General features: G+C 42.3%; 1 protein-coding gene across 1 annotated transcript in view; it reads right to left on the bottom strand.

Moving 5' to 3' along the window:
- Positions 1-18,412, bottom strand: part of NR3C2 (nuclear receptor subfamily 3 group C member 2) — a 189,497-nt gene that overhangs the window by 4,569 nt on the left and 166,516 nt on the right. The window contains exons 6-7 of the mRNA XM_008641270.2: positions 11,271-11,401; positions 7,491-7,648 (exon numbers count right to left, since the gene is read on the bottom strand). Of these exons, the coding sequence (XP_008639492.1) occupies positions 7,491-7,648; positions 11,271-11,401 (289 nt within the window). The remainder of the gene's footprint in view (positions 1-7,490; positions 7,649-11,270; positions 11,402-18,412) is intronic.

Below are 18,412 nucleotides of genomic sequence, written 5' to 3'. Positions count from 1 at the left end.
GTAGTTAATCAAACACGAGTTTGTCATTTCAATTCTTACCATGTAGAATTGCACTCTGCCATAAAGTCCCTGTTAAAGATAGAGCAAATAAAAGTGGACTTCTGGAAGGCAGAAAAGGAAATGCATAAAAAAATATGGGCAGCAACATTTCCATCCTGTAGCACCATACCTTATTGCTCATTTTGAGGACTTTCACAGCTGTTCTTGCTAACATGTAAGCAGTTTATGAACATCCCAGAGAAGTGCTGAGATCATCAAACACATGACTTGCTGCTATTGAGCACTACGTGAGTCTGTTTGCTGGGGCTTAGGTCACTGGCATGTCATGAAGCAAAATACTGATTAATTAAACAGATGCATGCTAAGTAAGTAGCATAGACATGATCTGGTTTTCAAGGGAACAAAAATGCTGATATTCAAAGGTTTAGTTTACCCATTAGGAGGAGGTTGTTACTGCATATACTGTGTGCCAAAAATACTCTAAACAGCCCAAAACCAAAGTGAAGGAAACTGTGTCTTGGTGTGATCGTTGCTCCCTCCTCCCTGTCTCCGGCATCAAACACCAGCCCTAAGCAAAGTAAGCCTTGCACCCCAGCACAGCCTTGACAATGACCCTGTGAATGTGCTCCTTTTCCTAAACTTCTTTCACATCACTGAATGTGCAAGGGGGTTGGGGTCACCTCTGTCCCACTGCCTTCTGTGCAGCTTGAGTGAATTCCTGCCTCCTGCCTCATCACACCTGTGTGGAGCCTCTGGATTCTATGAGACAGGTCACAGGAAACCTAGATAGGAACTACTAATTCTGACTTCTTTGCAACCTTTTAGTAGTACCAAGTACCCATATATGTCTGGTGAATATGCAGACAAGGGGAAATGAAAAATAACACTAATGAAGGAAGCATAATCCATTCAATAAACAAGTCAGCAGTCCAGTGGGTGAAAACCAGGATGTGATCACGGATACGATCACAGCACAGCACACTATGAATCCTACCACAGAGGAGAAAGGTTAAGTTTGCACAACAGTTTAAAAGAAAATCCCTAGAACCTTCCTATCATGTCATACGTGGGTTTGAAGCCCTAAAGATCATGTATTTTCTATACCTATTTAGTCTGCTAAAACTTTTGTTCCTTTTTCTTAAGCTATCAGCTTTAACATACTTGACAATAACCATCCACGTAAAGAAAATGAGAGGACTGGGAAGCACCTGTGTCACACATGTGACCCCATGTGTCACCAGGAATCCAGGATTGCAGTCAGGATCTTTTTAACTCCAGCCTCCAAAGCTGCATGGCTTTTTGGGATTGGGAAAGCATTAATTTAAAATAAAGAGGAACAAATGTGGCAGAACCGAAGGTCAGCTCAGAAGTACTAAAATGTAAACACTGTGCTAAGGTCAGACAGATAAAGCTGTGAGACCAAGAGCTGAGCCATGAGCACTGCTCTTTTCTGCACATGTGTTCCCATCCATTTGCAAAGGTACCACCTCCCTGCCAGCCCAGCAGCCTTGGCATGAGGATGCACTAAAAGGATGAAAAACTCAGGTCCCACAGGCAATGCTAATTTTGAAATTTAAGTCCTTGCCTCTGCATCCCAAACAATATTTGTCTGATATAGTTTGATTTGTAACAGGTAAATAATTTAGATGGTCTTTTCCTTTAAAAGAAGTTCCCTCTTCAGTAAGGATGTCAAAAAGTTTGTTTTCTCTTGGAACACGTGAGCTGTCTTTGCAGTGACTGAGGCACCGTAGGTGACAAGCAAGGTAACACGAGCTATCCAGCACCTCTGAATGTGCCTTACAAATTTCTCAGATCAAATATACTCCTGGTTCTTCTTTAAAGCCTTGTAAAATCCCTGTGTTCTGAGAACTCCTGACTACACTCTACCTGACCACTTCTACCCTCTACTGCTGGTGGTTTATACTGGAAAAGCTGAGAGCTCCCCCAGTCCAGCAGTCTGACAGAACTCCAATTTAGCAGTGAGAGTGAAGGCACCACTGTTTCCACAAGCAGTGCAATGGTGACTAGGAACATCTTTGCTTCTACAGTCTCAATTATTTCAGCTACTAAAGCACACTTCTGAAGGGTTAGAGCTTGGCAGTGCAGTTAAGGCCACAACTAAAACAACTCCCAGTTCTCTCATCACTACCCTGCAGTGTGCTGCACTTCAAACATTATGAAGGCTACAGCAGTCTTAGCAATTGAGATTTTTACCTAATCAATTTTTGCATTTGTATGCTGTATTGAGCACCTCTGAGAAATAGGAGTATTAATCAAATGTAATTTTCTGTTATTAGGGTGGGGTTTCCATAAAATGGACTCTTTCACCCATACTGTTCTTCATAATTAAAACAAATGAATCCTTTAATGAAGTCCTGAAGTTAATACAGTTATAGTGACCTTCAAGCACTTGCCCCATTTTTACAGCAAAAAGAATTTATTTTAGTTTGGAAGTCTCACCATGCCTTTGCATTTCCAGAAATGGTAAGAACTGTTGGATTTGCAAGGGTACACGTTCCTGTGCTTAGCTTTCTCCAAATTCTCTCAGAATCTCTGAGTATGGTATGAAAGCCCACAGTCACTTCTCTGTCAGGAGCATCTCTGTGATTAAGCCTACTGAGACAGCAATTAAGACAGCAGTAGGTAACAACACAATGCTGAGTAATTTCTTCCTATTATTAGCAACAGCTATTACTGTCAGAAGCTTCAGTGTTCTCCTACATTAAAAAAAAAGACACTCCAAAACCTCTCTCTGTCCCTTTCAGGAATGGGTCTCTGCCCACCCAGCTCTTTCCTACCCAGCAAAGAGACCTCGGTGAATTTGGGACTACCATCACTTCCTGCTTTTTCCACTTCGCACAGTGGATACAAAACTCCTGCTCCAACAACCAGTAAGGCTAAGGAAAACCACTGCTAACCAGATCTTGATTATTCCATTACCACTGTATTTGTTTTTGCTCCCAGTCCTATGAAAATTCCATTATGTAAATTGATTATTACTCTGAGGGCTCAGGAAAAAGTTATTTGCCGTGGGATGGGCTCACAGGCTGATTCTTGGAGGTCCATATGTCCTTTGGTTACCCACAGTAGCCAATTCCTAGCTGCCTAGGAAATCCAGAACTCTAACCCAAGAGTAAAACCTTCCACAAACACAGGGAACCCGGGGGAAGACCAAGGGATGGAGCCTCTGGTTATACCTATGCAGAGTATTTGCCTCATGCTAGTAAGGAGTAAAAGGTGGATAAAATCCATATGGATTAGGCACTAACAGTATCTGACAGAACAAACATGGACCCAGGTTCTGCCTGGACACGTGCATTTATCTGACTGAGGAACTGCACTCATTGCTTCAGGTTTCCTTCATAACCATGTGCACACCCAAACCACAGCACCTGACACCTGGACGTGCCATGGAAGAGCCTGAGCTGAACTCATGTTCTGCGCCTGGAGGATGCACCCACAGCATCACACCCCAATGAAGCATCCTCATCCCTTGGCCAGCACAAATTTTGAGCCAAGTCTCCTTTGCTCTTCTTCCAACAGTAGCGGGGTTCTGCCCTTCCCCAACAAATACCTATTAACGTGAAGGAAAAGAGATCCAACCATCACAAACTGAGCAAGATGACTCTCAGAGCAGCTTCTGTCTACATTAGGGAGCTGGGAATCAATTTCTCACTTGACAGATGCATATTAGCTGCTGCAACACACACCTAGCACACTCCCACATCACTGCTGCTCTGGGAGTAGAGGCTGGATCTATCCTCCGAATAAACAGAGAAAATGCTCATCCTGAGAATTCAAGCACTGGGACTGAAACGAGGCTCCAAACTGCTCATCGTTTGTGGGACACAACTTGGGCAGACCAGTAGCAGAAGTAAGTGTACCCAAAGGTGTTTGTGACAGCTGAGGGGCTCATCTGCAGCTTTGAATCTGCAGGATTAGGAACCTGCAGACGCACATTTGCATCCAGCGCAGCATCCCTTGCAACCCTGCCCCAGGAGGATCCCACTGTCAGCTTTTTCAGAGAGTGAAATCCTGGCGCTCTCAGCCTATGGAAAGATCCACCTCAGCTATAAAGTATTCCCTTCAGGAACCATAAAAAATTAATTATTCAGCAGCATGAGCCTTAAAGAATTTATTTTTGTTTGGCAGAATATGTCAACAAGCAAATGACAGCACAGGGCGCTGCTTTGCCAAGACAAGGGGAAGGTTCACATTAGGGTTTAATGTCATGGCATCGAAACAAAAGCCCTCTTCACTCAAAGCCTGTTTAGTATCAGCCAGATTGAAACCAAATTCAGCTTTTGTTCTGCAAACTGCCTAACCATACACTACAGTCTCTATATGAAATGAGGCCTGCCATGCAAGATACATCCCTTCCTGCCAAAGCCACCAGGAGATGCTGAGGAGGATCCAAATGAAGTTTTTGATACCATGTGCAGCACATCTGTTTCTAATGTTCCTCAGGGCGTTTCTCAGGCACTTCACCTCCATTCAAGTGCTACATGTGCATCTCTCCCCAAAATGCCCATGGCCATTCACGGGCACAAGACCAAAACCTTTGGGTTCTAGGTAGAGAGGGGGGCTGTCCTTGCTACACTGTGGCTCTTCAGGAAATGATGCACGTGAGCTACACAATCCCTACAAGAAGGAAATACGGGATCATAGAATCATTAACATTAGAAAAAACCTTTTAAGATCATTGAGTCCAACTGTTAACCCAGCACTGCCATGTCCACCACCAACCCACATCCTGCTGCCTCAGCACCCATGGCTTCCACACTGCCCCAAGCAAATACAGAGCATTTAGTGCACAGCACAGTGATGCAGGCGACAGGGCTGGCTGCAGGCAGGCTCCTGAGGCCGAGCACAGGTGTGCACATGCACAAAACCCTGTTCATCTTGTCTGCCCAGGATGGGTTTCCATCTCTCATTTTTCAGGTGCTTTGAGGCTTTATGGATCATTAAATAAAGTTGCTGATGTTTTCAAATACTTAAGTGCCTGCCTGGCCTTCTTGAAAATTTCTTCTTTGCCTCAGCTCGGCACTTCTCTACCTGCACATATGTTCGCTGTGTGGATGAATGATTTAGCATACTAAGCAATGCAAAACCATCTTGTTTGGGTTTTTTTCTTCCTCATATAAGCCAAGCATACTGTAATTTGATATTTCCATGCACTGTATTTCATATATTCCTCAGACAAATGACTTAAAAATGAGGTTGGTGAAAGCAAGTCTGGAGGTGCAAAGGAGCAGGGTTTTTTATTGCTTGCCCCTACACTCAGGTAAAATGAATTCCATGAGTGGTGAGATGCTGCTTCTGCTCAGATGGACAAGCTGGAGGAGGGCTGAACAAGCACAAATTCTGCACCAGCCCCTTCCGGCTTGCACTGCAAATGCCAATGCCGAGACTACAGCAGCATGTAAACATGGGGCCTCAGCCCCAGCTGGACTGCCCAGCACCAAATATATTCTGATCCTCTAAAGTTATAATGGAGTAAGTTAAAAATACATAGGTGACAGCTGAAAAAGCGTTCCTCCTAGACTAAGGAACCGAGCAGAAAATTTGCATTCACATCAACTGAATGGAGAAATTCTGCACTACCAGGCAGTGGGGAGAGAATATTAATTCTCACTTCTCATTAATATTATCACCACACTATATTTATTCTGATGGGTTTCAAAAACCAAATCGCAAAAAAGAAACAGTTTTAAAGAGAAAAAATAAACAAGTGCCCTTGTTGAACAAGTCTTCAGTATCTTCTCTGAAAGGAAGCACTGTTGTGGAGACAACTGGCCTTTCTAACAGAGATTGCTGACAATGGGACTTTCTTTAAAAAGTCCTTTGAAAGAAAGTGCTCTATTAAAACAAAAGTAATGCAAAAATAGCTTAATTAAAAATTAAATAAAATGCAAGAGCAGCTTGCTTCCTCTGGTTAGTTCAGCTCCCAATGGTTAATGCTGTGTTTTGGAAAATGTCTGTAGGACATGGGAGTGCTCTCAGTAAGCGCGAGCCTGTCATCCAGTCACCTTAACCACACAAACACTCCCATTTCAGCAACAAATCACAGATACTGCCTATCCTGAAGAGGATTAGAAAACTCCATAAATGCAGGGGTTTGTTATGCTGCCTCGAGGTTCAGATGTGAATTCTTGCAAATGATTTTATCACCCATCCCTTTTCTTTCCACTAAAACTTCCTTTGCTGGCACTGAGCAAGTGAAACCTGATCTCTGAAGAATGAGCTATTACTGCAGTACTAATAATACTCTCCCTGCCTCCCACTAAGATCTGCAATGTTTTAATGAACAACAGAACAATATTTGAAAAATAATTCCATATGTACATTCTGTAAACAGACCTCAGGCTCTTACACCAATTTGACCTGAAGTGCACTGTACTGTACTGTCTCTGCAAAATGAAATTTAAGTCGAGTACAAAGATGTGCATTTATATGCAGGTTCTGAAAGCAAGTGCTGTAGCTTCTTCATGCAGCAAAGATCCTTCCCTGCCTACCCAGGATGGAGTAGGACAGTTTTCTCCTTTGCTGCAGTTTGCCAGATTTTACTGGGAGGGTGATGAGCATGCTGGGAAGCCTCCTCTCATGTACCCAAACACGACTAAAGGTCACTCTGGCTGGCCCCAGGAGTCTCCCATCACTTGCTGCACCGTGGCACAGCTTCAGAGAGGATGGGTGCTAGCCTTGCTGGCCCAGGCAATGGGCTGGCCCCCAGGGAACGCTCAGGGGGCACTACGAAAACCCTCAGCTTGAGGAGACCTTAACAGCTGGGTCACTCACTTCCCCTGTGGGGGCTGCAGGCTCCCTCACAGAAAGTTAACAGAGATACACCCTGCTGCTGCAGAGGTCAATCTTTGTACTTACTATTACACTGGCTAGAACCAGGTCACTCCCAGCTAAACAGCTCAACATTATGGACACCCCTTCTGGAATCTACCACGCCTACCACAACCACTCTGTCACTCTGGCCAGAGGCATCAACAGCCCAGGTACTTTGAGACCAAACTTTTAGTTTCCTGTGTCATTCATCACATCTCACACCTGACACATGTAAAACACCTCGTGCTGGAATAAGGAAGGGTGGCAGCAATAACCCAACATGGAATCTTCTACTTGAAAAGCTCAAATAAAGCTTCAAACACCCAGGATGGCTCCAAGGTCTCAATACATCTTTTAAAGTCATCATTATTACAAACCCAGCTGTAAAAGATCACCGAACTAATTCCATGTTTATTAGCACATTGGGCATGTTGGATGTGTAACACGCTGACCCTGCACCTTTCCCCTTAATGACTTCTACTTTCTTATTTTATTTGTCCTTAAATTTATCTAACAACTTCTCTCAGATGTCCCTTTAAAAAGAATATTTTTTTGTCTCCCTCTCAGTTAACACAATTAAAGACTATTTGTTTACCTTAATGGCGAGATTTTTTTGCTTAACTTTTCTGCACTCCCTGAGGAGTTATACTTACATCATGCATGGAGTCAAGAAGTTTAGTCAGTTGGTAGAATCTCTGCCAGCTTTGCCCAGAGTTACTTGGACATTTAGTTACCATCTTCTTTAGTTCTTTAATGTAATTTGCCCTCATTTCTTCAAATGCAGCTTGGCTTTTGAGACCATCCTTGGGAACTGTCATTGAAAAGACAGTCTTAAATTAGTATTAACTGCATTGCTTATTCTTCTGATGTGCACACTTAAACAGTTACACCAGTTAATGGATGAAGGAATTAAACCTTTAAGCAAAGTCCATAATTTTACAGACATTGGTGAGGGATCAACAACATCACACAGATTCTCAAGCGATTCAGGCATCCTCTCCAGATGTGTGATTGCAGAAGCTGTGGCAGAGGACAAGATAACATCTCAGAAATATGACACATGCTAACCTCATGTCCAAACTGCTTTCAATACAATCCAACCACATAAAAACCAGGCAGATGGATCAAGGGTATTTTGTTAGAAGTTGAAGAAGTGATTGATCATTCTTGAATGATTCCCCACACTTGGCAGAGGAGAAGAAGGTACAGAATCACAGCTGTTATCTGCAGAAATGCTAGACCAAGTGACACATTTTTATGCCATCAAGTAAGATCTAAAATTTCTTTGAATGTTAGCAAGCATCTGCATAGCATCCAGAACAAACAGAGCCATGATTCTGCATGGAACAGAAGACTGTTTTCCAAACAGGCATCCTGACCCAGTGCTTGACCACAACAGACAGTTGCAAGCATTTTCAGTGTCCTGTTGAAGTTTCCATCTGCCAGAGGGAGATGGAATCATGACCATGGAATTATCGTTTTTTAATGGGCTAAAAGTAGAGTTTTCTTACACTTTTTACTGTGACTGATATCAGCAAGGCTGATTACAAAAGCAAACACCCTGGTTTCTTTACACACTGCAAATACCCTTGCACTCCTGCAGGTTCTGCCCCAAACAGGAATGGCTTATTAGAATCAGATCCCTATGAAAACTCCAAAGAGGTTATTAATAACATTACTCAAAATATTCTGATGTTTAATATCTGAATTGGTTGAACACTGATTAACCATCAAATGTTTTTTTCCTCTGTGTCTCTTAGTCATAGTCCACAGAAGGAAAATAAAATACTGGTCTGTACAGGAGTGAGTTTATTTCCTAAGCAAGCCAGAAAACTATGTCAGCATAAGCTAAATGGGAATTCTAAAAAGAGAAAGAAAAAAAAGGTGATCTTCCAATTTAGCCTATCCTGACTTAACATCTTGACAGAAACTGTCTTGCTCATCCATTCCCTTCTCTTCTAAATCCTCTCAACTGCCCTCTACCCCATTCAAATCACATCATAAGCATGTAACAACTGCCCCAAATGGCTCCAGAGTAGAAGCTTTAAGAAAAAGCATCAGTATCTACCAGAGCAATTTAGCAATGGGAAACAAGGAGGAGCTGTACCACCACAGGAGCAGCAAGGACTTGAGGCCCCCAAGTGCTGAAAGGGGGCACAAGGAAGAATCTTTAGAAAAAGCCTAGGAGGGGACACACCAACCTGCCTGCTGCTTGGTAAATATTATATATTCATATTACACAATCATAATATAAATATCATATGTTCATTTAATTTTAAAATTCTAGATGTAAACTCTCTCAGTCAGCTGACAGATAAAAGAAACTGTCTGGAACAAATCTACAAATTCAGTTCAAGGTGAATGAACACAGAGGCACCAATCAAGGTAAGTAAAGCCATCAGAGCGTGCTGTGGCCCTCACACAAAATGCACAGGCTTTACAGTTCCTTTAATATTTACAGGCCTGTATTCCTGCACGCTGCTTACAGACTGTTAGAGCCGCTCCTTCTTTGTCTACTAGGATGTATTTTACTGTTCTGTCTGAAAATTATTATACTATCACCCCAGCCAGATTATTAAGGAAGAAAGAAAGACCACAAACAAAGACAACTCAAGCAAAACATGAAATTCTGGAGGTTTGCCCAGTGTTTCTGATTTTACTTATTAAATGCAGCAATACTGTTGGCAAGCTCCCAAAATCTATGGTCTGTGGAAAGCAAGAAAACAACTGAGTTGTAATGTGTGGTTTCTTCCACATGTAAATGGAGTGAAACTTCCTTGATGTGGTCGCCATGAAAGTTTCAGAATAACTTGTACTCTGCTGGTCACATGATTCAATAAAAGAATTTAAATGAAAACAAACCTGGTGTTTTCTGTCATAAGACTGTACCAAGGTACAATCACTCAAAACCAGGTTTGCTGCCCTTCACTTGACACTCTCTGGGTTTTATCACCACCTTCATTTGCATTTCAGTCTCCTTTTTCTCTCTCTAATGTAAATATCCTGATTCTCTCAAAACAAACTATTTTTAGCAGGTTTTCTAGTGACCATGGTGTGTGTTTCAAATGGACCCAGCCCTTTGAAGTTAATTGGCCACACTGATCTCACCTAACAGATTCTTGCAATAACTCATTAGCTTACACTCTCGAGAGGGTAGAATAATAAATACCTGGCTTAAAGACATTTTGCTGTGGTTTTAGAATGCCTTCAGGTTCTTTTTCTAAAGATTCTTCCCCTTTAGGGCTGATTAAAATGCTGCAGAGGCAGATCTCCAATCCAGACACTCTCACAAGAACATTTTGGGAGCCAAACCCTCCCTGAGCACATCCACGTCAAGTTGCTCCTGGAAACACCGGGAGTGACAACCTTCAAAAAAAGCCCATTTACCCCTCAGGGCAAGTCTGGAGCACGTCCCCTCCCCACTGTTCCAGGTTCACTGGCTGACCATCTCCAGCCCTTGGTGGAGTGGGACCTGGGGTCAGACTCTGCAGGCCAGGACACAAAAGGTTCCCCAAAGAGTGGTGTCTCTCCCCATCCCAGCAAGTTGGAACTGCTTCAGTTGGAAGGAGGGAGGGAGACAGTCGAGCCCAAAAGACACATAGCCCCAGGAGGGCTCTGTTAGAGGATCCAAATCTCTCTAGCCCTGACAGGAACTGCAGCCTCACATCCCCCCTCAAAGGCAGGTGCTTTAAGCACAGAGCTGGCTTGTCATGATGTCACCAAGTTGTTCCCCACAAAAAGGAGCAGGATTCCCCAGAATAACATCTGTTTACAGGTTTGCAGGCTGTTACTGATGGAAAAGTAATGCAGTTTGTGTAAAACTGCACTGGGACAGGAGGTTTTCAATATTTTCAGTAAGATAAGATCAAGAGATCTGCTAATTACTACACAGTGCTGTAACAAGCACCAAGATGTAATTTTGTTTCTTAAAACTCAGAGCATGATGCTCAAGAGAAAAATGAAGCACACCCTGACATTTATTAAACTTTCAGAAACCTGTAAAAGGGCTTTCCATTCTGAAGTCACCGGGCATTACAAAGTCACCTGCTCTGCAGTACAGGCAATGCACATCTTTTGATCCTGAAGGTCATGTTAAGTCAGCCAAACCCTGGTGGCTTTGAATGTCATGCAGGGATTTTTCCTCAATCCCCCACAGCTGTGGCTGGCATGTTCCTGGCATGTCTGTTGGTGTGGTTCCCCTATGGGAAGGGGGGCCAAAGTCCTGTGCCTGGCCACTCCTGTCCCTCCGATGCACATACCACACTCAAATTGCAAAGACACTTCCCATGCTAACTACAGATAAACCCCAAGGCTTTTCCTGCAGCCCAGCTGGAAACAGTTTGGCTCCTCTGTCAAGCTGGTTAAAATCACTGCATCTCTTTGTGAACTGGAGTATTGTCAAGCGTTCCTACATAACCACAGACCCAACCTACCTGTGCTTAAGAGCAGCAGCACTTTCATTATGGTGTACTCCTCGAAGCTGAGCTGCAGGCGGACGAACTGCAGGCTGATCTGGTGCATGCCCTGGCACAGCTCGAACATCGCCGACTGGCGCATCCGCTCCCTGCAGAGACAGGGGAACAACATCCACGGGGTAAATACGGGAGAGCACAGCCTGCAGGGGGATGCCCTGGGCATCACCCTGCTCCTACACAACCTGCAATGGATGCCTGAGTTCACCTCGCTAGCTGGCACACCACGGGAAAGGAATGGCTACAGATGTAATTTGATTCTATACGCTGATGGCGTTAATGAAGTGGCAAAAACTTTTTAAAACCTATTTGAATTGTCATTGTTTGCTCAGCTCTGCCCTGGCTGATGGAAATGTGCCTGCTGGAGGCGTCAGAGCTGGTGCAACAGGGGAACCTACACCCACAGAATGCATGCTCTAAATGATACACTCCCCCCATCAGTTGACATCTCCAGTTCAAACGCTGAAATATCCAAAAAGCATGTGGATTTTTCCCAGAATAGTAATCTAAAATAATCTAGAATAAAGGAGTATATAAAACAAGGAACTCAATCATTAACTCAGATTTCTGCCTGTTAAATCGTAAAATAATTAGGATACATGACTTGTATCCAGATAGCTTTTTTTTCTTTAAATATACTTTCATAATTTTAACTTCAGACCTTCTCTCTCTTCTCTGAGGTAATCCTAGGCTAACCTATCCTGCTCAAGTTTCAGGCAGAATTAGTTAAGAGTTTTGCTAAGCTTCTGAAGTTTCCATCTCAAACCACAACTGCTACAGCAAACAGTCACCAAGAACTGCCTGTATCAGCAGAAGTTGTGATATAAATGTCTGCGTGTATTTGCAGGTATGTAGACAAGGTCTTATAATTCTTCAGTGACCACTACTTCTCTTTTTTTAGTTGTTTAAAACCAATTGTCTGTATTTCTTCTAACATTTTTTTGCATAATTGGGGAATTGGGGGGAATTGGATGAAGTTCAGCTCATTATTTTAACCAAGCAACTGCTTTTTCAAATATACAAATTGGCTGGTGAAAGAGAAGAATCATACTGTGTGCAAACAAAGACTGACATAATCTTCCTGGTGTTTTATTTCACTACTGCCAAAGCAATTTCATTGTCCTCCTTAATACTAATAAAGCAGGCTCCCCATTGTTAGATGGGCTCTGCACTTTTCCCCTGCTCCACCCTCTTTTCTTGAGACTAAGAACTTCCAGCTTCTTTTTTTTTTTAATTAAATTTAATAGTAGGAGTAATGCCAGATGTATTTGTTTTTATTATGTATCATGGACCGCTCCCAGGAGGCTCTGAGGGATACACACTGAAGTGAAAGGGCAAATGATTAATAAAGGACATTTGCATTTTAGAAAACTACATGTTAAAGTATATCTCAGAAGGCCAGAGACAGCAGCACTAGAAGTAAGAATGGTCTATGACATCCATCATTACTTTTGCAGGACACCAAGGTTTGTTTCTCCAGCCTCAGAACATAAAGGCACTGCCACCATCCCTGCCTGTGTTTCACCTCTACAGAGAGAAGTGACAGATTTTTCATCAGATACCACAAGCCACACAGCAAATAAAATAAAACATTATGATGTTTTGTCTCAGGTTTCTTAGGCTTTTTTTTTTTTTCTTGGTGGCAAAACACCCTCTGTGCGAGTTAACATAAAAGTATACTGACTCAAAAACTTGATTTTTGTGTTGCTTTCCACTTTTTGTTACGTCCAAAGTTTTCTGCCTTTTGTTTTTCTTTGTACTTGTACTTGTTTTGCTTATATATGATTGCCTAAATGGAAGAATTTCAGTTATAGTCAGGGTTTTTTTTGGTTAGTTATTTCTTTCTGGCTTTTAAATATTCATTCTTTTATCTACTTACAAATATTGATCTCTAGCTTACCCTTAAGGAAAACCTGATGGCATTGTTTGTAGTGAGATAAAATTATACACAGAACAAGTTACTAGGTGGTTTGTTTAATGTACAACAAACTCATTTCAAATCAGTTTCCCACCTGAAAATCAATTAAGATGATTTATTACTTATTTACAAAATATTACTAACTAAAAATTATGTTAGCTAATTTGTGACTCTGTTTAATGAAAGATAAGCATTTTATGGGAGTTGACAGTATTCAACTTTGTATTTGGTTTTCAGCCCACGTTGTGTAGAATAAGATGATACAGAGCTTTTGAAAAATCAGATGCTGACATCACAGATATCCAATACCTTGATAGCAACAACAAAACAAAGCAATAGAAATATGATAAAAGTGAAGAGGCACTGAGAAATTAAGGCATGTCAGCATAACATGAACAAAGTTATTTTTTTCCTTACCAAATACATCAGCTTAGGGAAAAAGCCATCAAGTCATCACAAATGCCTCTACCATCACGAGGAAAAATTAAAACAAACTTTTATGTTAAAAAAAAAACGGAGGGATAAAAAAAAGGCAAATCCCAACCAACCAAACCCAGCCCCTCCTCTGACACAGCATCTGAACCTCTCAACATGGCAAACGGAGGATATGAAGATCTGGAATATAAGGGCAAGCATCTTTATGGGGACATTCAAGAAGGTAAGTACATGTAAGGAATAAAAGGCGTGGAGCCAAAGCTCTGAATCCGCTATTTGGATACGCATTCAGAAGTGGTGTTGTTAGCTCCGTTTAGCTTAATCCTCCTTCATAATAATACGCTCTAAACTTTACACCTTAAGTTAATCCATCTTAAGTTCCCCGAGTGCCTCCTTACAGGCTTAATGTAATGCCCGGCTCACATTCTGTCTGACCTTTCCCGCAGCCCTGTGGATGGGCAGGGCATCCAGCCATTCCCACTGCTGCCACCAGCTCATTCCCACTGCTCTGCCCAACTTCCATCTGCTCCTGCATGGCCTCTTTGGCCATTGGTCACTGATTTGCCCATCATATCCTCATTGGAAATGAATTGCCACTGTATTTTCCTCCTTTGCTTTGGGAGGAGACACCTCCTTTTCCCACTTCTGCTGGGAAAGCCTGGCACCTCCACTGTCTTGGTGGGAAGAGAGGTTTTGCTCCTGCTGCTGGGTTTCTCTAAATGAGCTGCAGCAGACAGAAATGATGACCCACATCACCCAGCTACAACAGATATGTAGGATTTGACCAGTCACCCCAGGAGAGCAGGGATGGTTTCAGGAAACCATTTAAGACAAAGCATCCTAAATACCAAACCAGTCATATATCTCTTAATAAATACCCTTATGTAATCTCCACAGAAACCAAGCAGCCACATCAAAACCTGTGAAACTACAGGCATGCAGAACAGAAACAGCTTGTTATGAATAAGTAACTCATCATTTTATGAAGTCATCACAAAGCCTAGTATCGTAAATCTCCTCGCTGAGGATGGAAACTGCAACTCAACTGACCGTAACCAAAAAGAGGAACACACGCAGCAAAAAATATTCAGTGACAGGCAAAACTCAGCCCCAAACCAAACCTGATACCATGTTTTATTTACTTTCTCATGGGTACTATTCAAAGCTGCAGCACAAGGCATCTTCCTAAATTAGACAGGGAAACGAAGAAAGGGAAAGCTGTTGTGGGTGTGTTGAGGTTTCATCAGGACTTAAGTGACTTGCTGATAATCCCGAGGAAAAATTGGCCAAGGCATCCCATTTCACAGCACCTCAGAGGAACAAAAATACACCTGACTTAGTCCCTAGGCCTCTTCAGTCCAGAAAAGACGTAGGAAAAGACCAAGAAAGATTTTTAGCAAAACTCTGATGTCAAAGATAGTTTTTGTGTCTTCTGATTTCACACTTCTTACCACTCTAAGAACCATTTCCAGTTTTATAACCAAGAGCCTTTCCCTTGCTAGACTAAAACCTACATCCATATGAAGGTTGCCCACCAATTAAATTGATTTCAGGGATCTGCAGAAAGCACTTTACACTGTAACAAAACCAAACCAAACAACCAATCAAACAAATGCAGCCCAACAAGAAAACCTGCCAAAGGCCTGAAAGTCAAAACCTGTTTGGAAGCCTCCAAGAACACAGCATGCTTTCCCCTCATGCCAAAAGAAGTCACTTTGAACTTGACAGAGAGAGGAGTAAAAACATCACCAGACACCTTGAGAGCAAGGCAGAGATGCTATGGATAAAGAGGGAAAAAGACCAGGACATGGGATTACAGAAGCCCTTGCTCAGTGGCTCAAACCATCTAATCAGAAAAGCCTTGGGCCTGAATTATCTTACCTGCCTTAGGAGGGCTTTCTTGACTGGAAAAAAGTTTTGAGGTTCTTGGGGAAAGAAAAAAAGAAACATATTATTGTCACAACAACTAAGTGTCTCTGAGGGAATATGCTACTCCAACAGCTCCAACAGTGGTAACAGAATGGCACTACCTGAACCAATTCTTCCATGCACAGGGGCAGGAAACACTGTGCATCCCTCTGCTCAGTGGACTGTACCCAGACACCTGTGTGTCACTGAAGCCATTAAAAATGCCATTGAAGTCACCCGTGCTGGAGCAGCCTCATTAAGTTAAACACACTGATCAAAATCCAAGCCAAAATACACACAGGATTCAGGCAAAATTCAGTTGTGACTTTTCATTCAGTACTTACTTTTTATTCAGCACTTTCTGATCTCTGCTTACTCTGCAAGCCACAGCAGAAAGAGACAAAACCTACTCCCTTCAACACTTTGCCTTCAACTCCTAAAGGAAAGCTTTAGAGTCATCTCCTTCCTGAAGGCCAAAAATACCTGTTACCTTGCACCAATGGCAAATTTGGGCACTGCCAAACCCAGGACAAAACAGTGACCGGACTCAGGACCACCAGTGGTGAACACTGATAATCAGACAAGGATGATGATTACACATTAAACAGATCTACAGACATTAAGCTGGTATTTTGTGGCCTCTAGCCACCCAGGCAATTAGCAATTTTTAAATGCAACTTGGCAATTTTAAACTGAACTTACAGAAGTCAAATCTCAAAATTAGTTTTCTCACAAGAAAATCTTCACGGTGACCCTAGAGAATACCATCCCAGATAAGTGATACGAAGAAATTTAGAGCTGCTTTAAAAGTTCCAGCCAAGCGTCCTCCTGTTATATGCCTATCAACAAAGGAATTGGCAACAACCCATGGATAATGTTTGCCAAAGGAGAGTTTCAGCTCTCAATCACTAACAGAGAACTTGTGATAAAATCCAACTTAATAATCACCCAGTTATGCAACCCTAAAATCCCAAGCACATCAATAGCAGAAAACCCCAAGTATATGCTGGTATTAACAGTTAATTACGCACTTAGCAGAATGCTGATACCAAATACTCTTTTGGTTTGCATTAGCATTTCAAAAGAGACAAATCACAGTTTAAATGAGAAAATACATAATTATGCCTTTACCAAAATGCTTTTGCAATAACACATTCAATAATAAGTGATAAGAATGTACACATGACACTAAATACCCCATTTCAAAGTTCATCAGAGAAAGGTACTGAGAGCCAGAAAAGGTGCCCATTAGGTATTGTTTTATACATCCATTCTGCCAGGGCTCATTGTCACTTGCAGTGGTTCATCAACAAAATTACTGCTATATTCCACATGCAGCAGCAATTCTCCTTTTATGCCAACAATGCCTCAAAAATTAAGACTTTGCTTGTGCTCTCACGCAAAGCCTGGCATTTTCTGGAAGTCAACTGAGGCACATCTTCCTCTCATGCCAGTTTAGAAAAACGACTTCCTAATTTTTCTTTTGGTCGTATTTAATTCTACAGGGGAAGTAGCAGAAGAAAGCACTGTGCATGTGAAAGGCATTTGGAGATGCCAGCAAACAGCTCATCGATGTGCAGGAAGATTAAAGCAGCACCACATTCAGGCACTTGCAAGGAAGAAACCTCTATTCTAAGACCTTGAGAGAAGTGAGAAGAAACCCTCCCAAAATGCTTGTGGATGTCCCAAAGTCATGCTGAGACAATACCAAGAGAGCATAATTATGGTCTATGCTAAATGTAAAGTCATTGGGCAAGTCCTTATATTAAAGTCGTAAAAACTAACAGTCAAATCCTTTTGAACACATCACAAGCTGGAAACCTGCCAGAACATCCACTGGGCCAACTGATGAGCAAGATGAAAATGAAGCGTTTGAGAAAGATCAGAAAAGTTAAATAAAATCTTTGCATCAGTGCTCTTTGTAGAGGAGCCCAGTAAGGCTCTGCACCACTCTCCCTTTTCAGTAAGCAAGTGTGAGAAATAGTTTCAGATTCAAGTGCGAGTAGAAGAGGGTTTACAAAGAAAAAAAAAATACAGTAAAATGAATAGTAATAAATCACCAAGACCAGATGGCATCCATCCACAAGCTCTAAAGCAACTTAAATACAGAATTGCTGAACTACTAACTGTGCTGTGCAGGTTATTGCTTAAATTGCCCTTATAAAAGTCATGGAAGGCAACAAACGTGACTGATTTCTTAAAATGGGTCTGAGAGTGGGAAGGGAGCACTCAAGAGACCAGAGGCTAGTAAGCTCCAGTTCTATATCGAGCAAAACCATTGAAAGAGGAGCATGAATTGATAAATAAACATGCTGTAAGGGAAGAAAGTCAGCACAACTTCGGCAGAGAGAGGTCACGTCTCACGAATCTGTGAGGGCACTCTGATGATAGCACGAGGACATGCTGGTGGATGCAGGCAACGTCTGCATGACGGAAATGCTTTGCACATGCCAGGTCTAGCTGCATCCCACAGCCATATGGGGTGAGACCTAAGCAAACACCAACCCTCTCCTCCTCCTCCTCTCCCCTGCCCTGGTTTCCACACAAAGGAAACTGGGGCATGCAACTTGGGTATGGGCTCTAATAAATTCTGTTAGCATGCCAGCGTGGGTAATTACTGGTCTAGGACCTGCACACTGCTTTGCATCAGGAGGTATGGGAGGATGCAATCACGTCAGGGCTGGATTTTAAAGCTATTAAAAAGATCTCCTGAAAGCTCTTAAAGAGAGCTTAGGGGTAAGGAGGTCGTCTCTTCATGGATTATTAGCAGCTTAAAAATAGGAGACCAAGGGTAATAGCAAATGGACATCTCTCACAAGTAATGCAGGTTACTGGGGAAGGC

The sequence above is a fragment of the Corvus brachyrhynchos genome, unplaced genomic scaffold (assembly GCF_000691975.1).
Source record: "Corvus brachyrhynchos isolate BGI_N302 unplaced genomic scaffold, ASM69197v1 scaffold229, whole genome shotgun sequence".
NCBI lineage: Eukaryota > Metazoa > Chordata > Aves > Passeriformes > Corvidae > Corvus > Corvus brachyrhynchos.
Note: the sequence above shows the minus strand (reverse complement) of the source record. Positions and strands in the feature narration are given on the sequence as shown.